General features: G+C 39.3%; 1 protein-coding gene across 1 annotated transcript in view; it reads left to right on the top strand.

Annotated features, from left to right (window-relative positions):
• The window catches only part of RFX6 (regulatory factor X6), a 111653-nt gene that overhangs the window by 73180 nt on the left and 26061 nt on the right, over positions 1-12412 (top strand). Inside the window, exons 11-14 of the mRNA XM_083174696.1 lie at positions 4869-5028; positions 6835-6979; positions 8794-8888; positions 10950-11067. Coding sequence (XP_083030822.1) covers positions 4869-5028; positions 6835-6979; positions 8794-8888; positions 10950-11067 — 518 coding nt within the window. The remainder of the gene's footprint in view (positions 1-4868; positions 5029-6834; positions 6980-8793; positions 8889-10949; positions 11068-12412) is intronic.

The raw sequence follows: 12412 nt of genomic DNA, 5'->3' as shown, positions 1-12412 counted from the left end.
GTACTAAACACTCCCAACATGCCGCTAAATAATACATTTTAAATCGCTATATACAACACACTAATCACAGAACTACACATACAAATGGCCGGTTATCAACTACAAACACCCCGCATGCATTGCCATTGTATTAACAACTCCTAATAACAAAATTGAGGCCAGCCATGCCGGGGTTTGTAATTCCACAATATACTAAACCAGCGTAAGTCTCTATACAGCCTAGGCCGCCCTTAATAACTAGCATACAGCACCAAACTATATTTTAAGATTGTTTAAAAGAGTACTAAACACTCCCACCATGTCGCTAAATAATACATTTTTAAATCGCTATATACAACACACTAATCACAGAACTACACATACAAATGGCCGGTTATCAACTACAAACACCCGCATGCATTGCCTTTGTATTAACAACTCCTAATAACAAAATTGAGGCCAGCCATGCCGGGGTTTGTAATTCCACAACATACTAAACCAGCGTAAGTCTCTATACAGCCTAGGCCCCCCTTAATAACTAGCATACAGCACCAAAGTATATTTTAAGATTGTTTAAAAGCGTACTAAACACTCCCACAATGCCGCTAAATAATACATTTTGCTATGTATATTATAAAATATTAAAACTATGCTATTTAGAAATATTGTGTATATATATATATATATATATATATTTATTTATTTAGAAAATTAAATTAGACTTACCCACTGTTCTGGAACAAAACTTCAAGTCAAAACTTCAAGTTCTCTGTCTTGAATAGTGTGTGTGTGTGAAGACCTTCAACCTCAATGTGTGGCAGATGCCTGGTAGTTGTCTGGTCTCATGGAGAACATATTTATATGTTTCAGTCAGTTAACACATCTGTGTTGCATTTGTCTCATTTGAATATTCATGAGTTGTGTCCCAAAGTTAAAGACCGGCATAACAAATATATAGCATATTACCCGAAACACAGCTGTTTTCAGGATATATTGCTTGATAAAATAAAACCAAAAATGTGATGTATAAAATACTTATCCTTATTATTAAATAGATGACAGATATGTTTCAACATCAACAGACTACATAAGATCTATATATACATGTGTATGCTTTTTAATTTAAAATATATACTACGTTGACGGCACAGCTGTGATTGTATATTGAATATTAGTGACGTGGTTGTGGTAGACATTATTATTTTTTTATTTTTTTTTTATTTCTAAAATATATTTTTGATTTAAATTAATATAGCATATTAACCATATTTTATTCATCACATAATATAATGATACCATCACATTACACACACACATATATATATATATATATATATATACTGTATATAGCTATATATATATATATAAGTTAATTCTGTATATAGCTATATATATATATATATAAGTTAATTCTGTAGTCTCTAGCTCCGTCTGGAACTTGCTTGCAACTGCAATACATGGCCACTAGATGCCACTCATGCTCTGTTGCAAAGATTTCATGGCCTTTCTTTGTTCTGTCTAACCTAATTAAACGGTTAGCCGTGTGAAAATGTTTTTTTCAGAGGTATGTGCTTTCTAATGAATATAATTGTTACCAGCCCTGCTGTGCTGTCTACGCTAATTGCGTCATACGTAAATGTCAACGTCTTCAAAGACTATGGAATCCGGTGTTTAAAATCACTTTTGAAAATTACAATCATCCGTCATATCTGATGTCTTTCTAAAAGTAACACTATACTTCTCACGCTGTGTGTCTTTAAATTTAAATGCCTACAACATGTCAGGCCCCAGACTGAATGGCTCTGTATCTTTAAATGCATAACATATGTATACCCAGACCTCTTTGTTATGTACGCGGATATTTCATTTATTTTAAAAGCAAGAAGGACCTTAGATGCTTTATCGTGTTGGGATATAACTTTTTATTTTTATTTTATTTATTTTTGATACACGTTTGGTCAGCCACATCGTTGTAGCGCTTTTGGCTCGTTCTAAGGTAAGTGTTATTATAGTTGGTAATGAACTGCCTGTATTATTCACTGTGAAAGATCTATGAGCTATACCAAATCACATTGCCCTTTTAAATTTATTTTTCAAAGCTTTATAATGTTTATCAAATCCGACTCCCCGGCTTTAATACGTTATAATACCTGGCTTTCAGCCGGCTGTTTTGATGATCGGCGTTGCGCGACATCCTACACAAATCAAATTTGATATAAAACAAGATCTACATTTCTACGAATTATATATCTGTTGTATACCATATTTTTCTAACAACTTTTTTTTAGCATTATGTTTAGAAATTCTACCAGCTGATTAAGATAACATTAAGCGTACTTTATATATGTGTTATTTCACATAACCAATATCAGTGTATGAAGTTACAGTATCAAACCAATTATATTTTAATACGGGGGTTAATATTATTTATACCACTTTGATATCAAACGTGATACGGGGTTATCAAGTTTGATATCAAATTGGTATAAATGGGGGCGTGGACATCCTGTATAAAAGGGGCGTGGACCTGTCAAAACCAATTAGTTTGAAGAAAAAGTGTGCCTTATCTACTAATTTCTTCTAAAGATGCCCCCCGCACGGTCACTTACGGCGGTGGTGGTGACAGGGCAGCAGCTACAGTATCTCCGGCGGGTGGGCGGAAGGCTGGGGGCGTATCAGCGGGCGTCTAGCTTTGGGACTGATGTGCTGACAGGCAGAGCAGCGGCCGGGCTGCGCAGCGTGACGTGATGTCAGGGGTCACGCTGCGCAGCCTGGGCGCCGCCATGCTTGTCAGCACATCAGTCCCAGCTCCCGACAGCAGCACCGGCCACTGAGTGTAAGAAACAGGCAGCCGGGCAGCGTCTGAGCCATATTCTGGTGCTCAGCGCTGCCCGGCTTTAAACAAAAACTAATGGGGTTACTAATCCCGGAATCCCGGGATTGGAAGCTTCAATCCCGGGATTCAAATCCCGGCAATTTTAGGCCAAAATCCCGGGATCCCGCCGATCCCGATCCCGGGATTGGCCTCCCTAGTTGCGTTGTGGAACTACAAGTTGCAGTGGACCATTTAATGCCTGGTTTGCAGTCCCTTGTGGTTCTTCAAGTGTATATGGGTGAGGCTTGCTTGGACTTATTGCTTCACAGCAGAACCCAATTTAATTTTATTAATTTTTAATATTTTTACACAAAGACAATCTGTGCACCCACCGGCCAAGGGTCCAAAGTATAGCCCCGGTCTTCAGCCCTGGCCTTGTATGGTCTGCTTTATTGGGGTTCCCCCCTCCCGTAGGGACCATGGCCAGGGCTGACCAGTCACTGGGTTATTCTATGGCTGAGGGACTTTGTATAAATAGTGTGCACCAGCTGTGGCATTACAGTGATGACTGTTGGAGCCCGGTGCTGGTTTAAAAAATATGGGAGACTCCTACTCCTTTTAAAAAATGTGCTATCTTTCAAAATGATACCCTTTACATTTCACCTATTGGGGGGATGCACTAACCTTTTCCGCAGCACTGGCAGCCCCTTATCAGTGCCGTTGCGCTGTTCCTATAGTCTCTAGTCTTCCCCTCAGGAAGCTCCTTCGCCGCACTTCTGCATTTCTGTACTTTTCATCATGGCTCCCCATTGGACTGTTTTGTCTTCCTGCCTAGTCGCATGCTCTAACATCCACACCGTATCAAACCAGGCTCTACGTTATCGCCACCCCAAGCTTGCGAATAGCTAGCTGAGGTGTGTGTAAAATTAGGCAGTAAGGGTTTTTATAATGCAATATTTGGGAGGTGAGAGACACTTTGTTGTGTCTCCGCACAGGGAGGTTGATATGTACTTGCTTCTGGAATGAGAGACCAGCGATGTCCGGAAGAAGCAAGTGCGCATGACTGCTCAACACACAGCAGGCGCATGCGCAACAGAACAAAAAACTAAAGACAGAGATTGCAGGGGGAGTAAGAAACGGCATAGTGAATGCGGTAAACAAATAATTAGAGCATATGGAGAAAGTACTAACTATAATGGTGCGGTATTGATGCGTAAAAAAAATTGAAACCTTTAGAACTCGGCAAGAATGTAAGTGCATTTCCCCCATAGTCTCTTTTAAAGATCTCTTTCATATTTGTAAGTTTTTTTTGCCTTGGTTCAACATTGTCCTCTTCCAAAAAGATGCCCTCTTTATTTTTTGTTTTCATGTCTGCATCAATTTGTCTCAACTGTGCAGTTTGTCCCTTTGTTATGTATGTCCTATTTTCCCCAATGTTACAGTCTGCGGTCCACTATTGGACATCACAAGCTAAGATAATAATAATATTGACATGACTTTAAATGTGGTATTATCAGCTAATTTCAATACAAATCTTGCAACCGATTGGTAGAGGTTTTGAATAACCCTGGACACAGAATGTCATGTGACCATTCAATTTGGTGGCACCCATGCCCATAAGCCAACTGGAACTACTCCATCAGACCCAACTAGGAACGAGGCGCAATTAGCGGCTACTTCCGCTAGACCTAACTAGCCTTACACCGATCAGATGCAAGGACCGATGTGCCCAGACAGGTGATTAGCCAATCCCCGGGCGAAAACCACACAGGATTGTGACACCTACACCCGTAGCCTTACCCTAAACTCTCCCTTTTCCCTTGTAGCTGAACCCTCTGCCCACGAGTATTGCGGAGCAGTCATAAATTACTCACATAAAAGGTTATACACTAGAATGGATTGGGACTTGCTGAAACACACGCTCGTATAGTTACTGATGTCAGTGTAATTCAGGTGTGTCTGCGTATGGATAGATACAGTACAACACATTTAACTCATTTATTGTTTTGACAACTATGTATAAGTATGTATTTATAATCTACTTTCTCTACACAAACCTAATTTTCTTTATTAGTTTATTAGCAGACATAAGAAATTTTGCTAAACACTGGGAACAGTGGGTTATTTCATCACTGGAAAACCTTCCAGAATCTCTCTCAGAGAAGAAACTGCCAATTGTCAGAAGATTTGTATCGTCCTTGAAAAGACAGACTTCATTCTTACACCTAGCTCAGGTATGCCTTTAATAACTTATTTTTCTTTTGTGCCTGGGGTAAATCTTGGTGACAGACTGAAAAGATAAAAAACAAATTTTTCTTAGATTTATCAAGAATTTATGGGTTGGAGCAGATTACACTTTTTGGGACATATTGAAATAGGCAAAAGGTGTACTACAGCAGGCCAATTCAATTTGTGAGGATTAGAAGCCATGTCACCCAATATGACCCAGGAGGGACAAAATGCTCTGTTCCTCGACTTCCATCTTAATGTACAAACAGTTGATGGCAATCATAAATTAAGAGGGTGTGGTATGGCGCTCCGACAGTGGGGATCCCGCCAGTCAGTATCCCGACATCGTAATCCTGACTGCCGGTGCTCAGACAGGGGGGCGAGCACAAAGAAGCGCCTTGCTGGCTCGGTGGCTCGCTACGCTCGCCACAGGTCCTATTCTCCCTCTATGGGATAATTCGGGATACTGACCGCCGGAATCCTCCCTGTTAGAACATCATCCGGTACCCAAATTAAGAGGCTAGAGTGTACTTCATGGAGAGGGTCATGCTGGGAGGTATGAGACACTGTTGACAGGGCAATGCTGTCACCCAGTAAATAGTACTATACATTACATATCAACATTTCAATATTTTGATCTTTAGCTTTTAAATTAGGTCAAAAACATCAATGATTTAATTAAAAAGTGGAGAATCCCTTCCCAGTTATTGTATTCTTAAATTAAGAAGTGAAAATCTAAATAATACTTTTCATTCTTATAACCATTATTATGTAGTACTGAAACTCAAAGTATTTTCTTAGGCCATTTTGATTGTTTAAGTAAGGTAATTAGGAAATATTTAAAGAATTCAAGTCATATAATACAACCCACACAAAAATGCAGTCACACAAAAATGCAGTCACACAAAAATGCAGTCACAAAAAAATGCAGTCTACAAAAAATGCAGTCTACATTTGCCTAAGTGTAGTCAATATCTAGTCAAATCGCCCACCTGTTAGCACAGATTGCCCATACACATATCGCAATGTGTGTATGGGCGATGTAGCCGCCGGGAAGCACAAGGGCGATTTCCCTAGCCTGCATGGCTCAGCATGCAGCCTAGGAGAAATTGCCTTATGGGTACGGGGCTTAAGTGTTGTATGCTGATTAGGTTGCACTAAGTGTATCAATATTATAGCAAGTGGGAATGGGTTGTCAATATTCCAATATATTGTGCATTACCGATTATATTTACTGTAGTAAAAGTAAGTCCTAAAAGAAAATACCACAAAAATGGGAAAACTGACTTAGTCTAGATGAGATAACAACTGTTTAGACCAGTGGTTCTCAAAATTGGTTCTCAGGACCCCACACAGTTCACGTTTTCCAGATTACCCAACAGGTGACTCATTGCTCACTGACACATTTTAAAAGATCCAGAGGTGGAGATAATTATTTCACTTGATTCTGTGAAGAGACCTGCTATAAATGCACTGTGTGGGGTCCTGAGGACCGGCTTTGAGAACCTTTGATACATTAGAATGATGCAATAATGATAGGCTTGTATGAGTTTCTTATTATTCCCTTTCTTACCTTTCCAAGTGTTCTTTTTTAATCCAATATGCTTATGTTTGTTATTAATTTCTGCCAATGTAATGCCTGTTTCCCTATGTTAACTTCATGTCCAACATACAAAACAGCAAAGATCCACATTGTCAGTCACATTTTTGCACTAATATAAACCATACACAATTGGTTTGCACAATATGAAAATTAATAATTGTGAATTCAAGATAATCAACTGTAAACTATTTACGTTTCTGTTGTTTAGATTGCTCGGCCAGCTCTGTTTGACCAGAATGTGGTGAACGCTATGACATCAGACATTGATAAAGTCGACTTGTACAGTATTGGTTCTCAGGCTCTTCTTAGCAGCTGCAGTGGTGCTGATTCAGACAGTGACGTCTACACAGAACGTGAGTTCATACCTAGACAATACTACTACAAAAAATAATAATTTATATAAAAAGGGCCGTATTGACATATAAAGTAATAAATGAAGGCATACAATTCTGCATAAATATAGATATGTACCAAAAGCAAAATCTTTTGAGTGTTTGTCACATCATTTCATGTCAGTTTGTGATTTGTGTCTACCTGTGCGTGTCATGATGGCAACTTTGGAGTTTGCAGAGAATGAAACTCTCACATACTGTAGGCCAAAGGGGGTAAATTATGATGCACATTTCCATAGTGGCTGCCTGACATTGATAAGAAGCTAACAGGGAAATACTGAAATCTTACTACTCATATGGTTTTTAAAGGTAATGTACCTCTTAGAGATCAGTGACAAATTGTGACTCTTTAACAGAATGCACTGGAAATTAATCAATTCTAGGTGTTTGCCAGCCGCCAATGTTGCCTTGCCCACACTGTATTTGGACTGTGGGTGCACCATTTGGCAGCACCACATGTAGGGCAACAAACCACCACCCTTGCTTGCTGCTTTTTTTACCCACCACTGCAGCCCTGTGTTGTGCGCGCTCATGCTGAGTAGCGCTGATGGACATTTTGAAATATGATGACTGCATGCCAGCCCATCAGAGCTTGTGGCCCAGCAGACACATTTGGCCATTGACTGCAAGACCACAAGCTCTGATAGGCTGGTGGGCTGGCTCCATATTTCAAAAGTCTGTTGGTCCTGGTGTGAGCCACTCAGCAGTATAGGAAAAGAGCACACCACACAGTGTTGCAGAGGAGAGCACTCCAATGCACTCTCCTTTCCACAGGGCCCCGATGGGACGCGTACTAATGTGGGCACTGTGTAGGGAAAAAATGTGGGCACTCTATAAAGGGCGCTAATGTGGGTACTGTGTAAAAGGTGCCAATGTGGGCACTGTGTAAAGGGCACAAATGTGGGCACTGTGTAAAGAGCATTAGTGGGGGAACTGTGTAATGGGCACTACAGTGTGTGGCATAATGTGTAAGGGGCATTACATTGTGTGACAATGTGTAATGGACATTACAATGTGTGATAATGTGTAAGGGGCTCTAACTGGCACAGTGTGTCTATGGGGCTCTACCTGGCACAGTGTGTCTAAGGTGCTCTACCTGGTACAATGTGTACAAGTGGCACTACTGTGTGGTGTAATGTGCATTGGCACTATTATTTGGCTATGCCCCTTCCTCACAAAGCCATGCTCTAAATATTTGATACGCGCACTGTTCCTATTTTCAGTATGAGTGGGGCAAAAATTCCCTTTCTGGCACAGGGTATCAAAATGTCTACTTACAGCACTGCCTTTATTTAACTGGTTGGACCTGTGTGAAGTTATAAATATGGGACTTCCATGCCGTGATTTTCCATATTATATAGTAATACCTGCAGCTATAAAAGACTGTTGCCATATGGTATTTGCCTTTGACCCCATACTCTTTGTTCCTCATACGTGCTGCTACTTACAAATACATTTTTTTAACACAAAATAATAGTTATTTCACATTAAAAAAAAATTATTTACTAAAACAATAACATACATTTATTTGATGATGATGAATGCAAATTTCAAAATGTAATTGAAAGGCTATATTCTCATTATGAATGTTGAAGTGATATAGTGTATATACTGTATACTGTACATTATTGTGTTTATTTTCTGTTCTACAGTACATGAAGGTAATGTAAATGTCCTTTTAATGAACCACATATTTTAAGTTTGCACTATTAAACCAAACGAGCAAACACTTTATTGAAGCATAAAACATGTTTCCTTCTATTCTTTTTATACAGTGTTTCAAGAATTAAAAGATCTCTTAAAGAAAAATGCTACGGTGGAGTCCTTTATTGAGTGGTTGGATAATGTTGTAGAGCAAAGAGTTATCAAGGTGAATTAGTTTTCTGTACATAAATATAGGTTCACAGATGTGTGTTACACAATGACTGGTGATTTTACAACACAGGTAAGGGGCTAAGAATGACATAATAGTTATATAGTAACAAAGTTACTGAAGGGTAACACTGTATGTATATACAGTACTAGTGCTAAATGCTTGTAGGCAAACCAGTAGGACACCCAGGCAAAACAATTACTTACTTTGAACAGTGAAGGGCAAGAATATCTGACGTGTACAAAAATTATTTGTGGCAGGTATCCAGGTTGGAATTTTGTAAACTGTTAAGCGCCTTGGATCCTACTGGAGAAAGATTATTATTTCTATTATTAGTATTCAGGGACTAGCATAATGGAATTTTGACCTTATTAAACTTTTGCCAGTAGGAAATAGATACAGTGGAAAGAGATAGGACAAACCAATCACCTTCTGTTTTTTTTTCAAACACTGTGCATATGTATGAAGCAGTGATAAGGAGGAGAAGTGATCTAGTGGAGAAGTTGCCCATGGTAACCAATTAGCTGCTCTGTATAATTTTTTGTATGCAAATTATAGATTTTACTTCAGTGCTGATTGGTTGCCATGGGCAACTCCTCCACTGGCTCACTTCTTCTCCCTTATCACTTTTTCATACATCTGCCCCACAGCCTGTAAATTTTCATTTAGGAGCTAGTTGGTTAATACTTAGGGAGGTATTAAATGTCAGGGTCCAGCAAGCGCGACTGCCGTGACCCGGTCCCATTGTCGGTCAGCACGACTGAGAACATACAGGCAGGATTCAATGTCCCGCCTGCCGGGGAGCAAGAAGACGGCGTGGCCACTAGTTGCGGCCGGGAAGAGGCGAGATGCAGCCGTCAGCTCGTCACTCGGGGAAGACAGCATTGAATAGGGCCCAGCGGGCATCTCCCCGATGGGAGATGCTCGCCGGTGATGAATATCCCCTTTAATCTTTCCCATGCCCACATCCCCACTCCTATACATAAACCACCACATTCCTAGTCATTTCTAGTTATTCTATTGTGAACAATACATTTGTTGATAATAAAAATAAAATAAAACAAATGTACAATGTGTGCTTGTACATTCAGTCTGTACCGTACATGTGACTAATTGTATCTTGCGTGGTGATGTTGCTTGGGGCAAAGAGAGTTGGAATCTGCACATATTTTTTTATAGTGTACATCATAATTCTGATGTAAACTATAAAAAAATATGTGCAGATTCCAACTGCACATATTGACAACCACTGTAAGTTGATATAAAGGTTAAATCATACTTTAAACATCTCAAGATAGCAAGGAATAAATCCAGCCACCTTTATGTGTCTGTTCTCCGGGTGTACAGTATCTGATTCAGTGAATTCATTCATGCAACAAAATAATCTTTTGCCATTTGTGTTCTATTACCTTGTAGTAGGCTTTGGGGGAAATTTTCGTATATGGGATTTCTATTTCACATGGGATGTTGCTATGGGCAACCAATCAGATATTATCTATTGTCTTCTAGAAGGTGCTAAATAAATAAATAAATAGATTCTGATTGGTTGCCCATAGCTTGTGAAATAGAACTCCCATCTTAGTAAATTTCCCCCTTTCTGTCACAAATTATTCTGTCATCCGGACTTTAGGTTGACATTCGAAAGGTTAATGACTATTGGTCTACATGCATTAGGTTGACATGGTCAAAGGGTCAACATTATAATAGTCGACATGAGCTTCAAACTATTTTTTTTAATCTTTTGACTTTTTTTTATACTACAGCGGCAGTGTTCCCAGAGAATGGCGAGTGAACCGAGCTATTCAAGGGGACGCCGTACACTAATTGGGGGGGGGTCTATATGATACAAGATAAAAACACCACAAAAAAAACTAAAAAAAACTCATGTAGACCTTTTCATGTATACCTTTTTTGTGTCAACCCTTTATCCATGTGGAAATTGTGCATGTCAAACTATTGGGTTCAACGTAGACACTGTGGACCTTTTCACTGTTGACCTAATGAACCCAATTATAATAATATTGCTTTATTATTTATATTATTATTTTCTTCTCCCAGACTAGCAAGCAAAATGGAAAATCACTGAAAAAGAGAGCTCAAGATTTCCTTCTGAAGTGGAGTTTTGTTGGCGCCCGAGTTATGCACACTTTAACGTTAAACAACGCATCTAGTTTTGGTATTGGAGCTTAACAAAGAAAAGTGTAATATCTTTACGTATAGTGCGAATACTGTCTTGATTTATAACAAATGTAATAAACACACACGCACACACACACACACACACATCCATCTTACCAATGGCCCAGCTCAATATCCTATTATTTGCCAGGAGAAATTATCACTGCAGTATATAGCTATTTGGATCATCTATTATGCTGTGTACACACGGGACTCAGTCTGATTTCAGCTGAGCCATGAGTGTATCAAGATGTAGTTAAGCCGTCAAAGAGAAAGCTACCTACATCTTGCCACGGACAAATACACAATGTAGCAAAATGATTCTTGCCTGCACTGGCTGTTTTGCCAGGGGATAGTGATGCTGTTGGGCTGAGCATCGCTATCACCCACTGTGTATACAATACATACAAGGGGTGATTGAGGTAAACCTCCTAAATGATTTTGAAAATGTCATAATCGCTTAGAAGTATCGCCCCATGTGTACACCCTTTTACATATGATCACGCTTTTTTATTCTGCTTGCTATGTAGGATAGATTCTTCTGCTCAGTTTAAGCGTGTTAAATCTTTCTAGGTGTTCTGTACTGTATTTTGCCTAATTCCATTCACTATCTATTTGAAAATGAATAAATAATTATTTGGCTTACACATGTAAACACTTTTAGCTATTCATATTATACTCTATGAATAATATATAACTAAAGACCTGCATACCATCACTTGTTGCATTCTTACATCTACTGTAATAACATACATTATTTAGCTATTATACTGGTATATATAATGATACTCAGTGGTTTCACACTTTATTTACTCCCTAGAGCTGGGGTAACCAACTCCAGTCCTCGAGAGCTACCAACAGTTAACGTTTTCCAGATCTCCTCACAGAATCACAAGTGAAGTAATTTGCTCCACCTGTGGATCTTTTAAAATGTTTCAGCTAGTAATGAGTACACCTGTGCAGCAGCTAGATTGTCTGGAAAATGTGAACTGTTGGTAGCTCTCGAGGACCGTAGTTGGCTACCACTGCCCTAGAGCAGTAGTTCCCAACCCTGGTCCTCAAGTACCCCCAACAGTGCATGTTTTGCAGGTCTCCACACAGAATCACAAGTGCTATAATTAGCTCCACCTGTGGATCTTTTCAAATGTGCCTGAATAATGAGTGCACCTGCCGGGTGACCTGGAAAACGTGCATTGTTGGGGGTACTTGAGGACCAGGGTTGGGAACCACTGCCCTAGAGCATCCCTAGACCAAAAGTTTCTTATTGAGAAATGTAAAAAAAATATATAAAATGCAGTCAATTTGTTATACTGTATGTCACTTTTAGGTTTAGTTATATGATG

The sequence above is a fragment of the Crinia signifera genome, chromosome 3, assembly GCF_055691185.1.
Source record: "Crinia signifera chromosome 3, ASM5569118v1, whole genome shotgun sequence".
Classification (NCBI taxonomy): Eukaryota; Metazoa; Chordata; class Amphibia; order Anura; family Myobatrachidae; genus Crinia; species Crinia signifera.
Note: the sequence above shows the minus strand (reverse complement) of the source record. Positions and strands in the feature narration are given on the sequence as shown.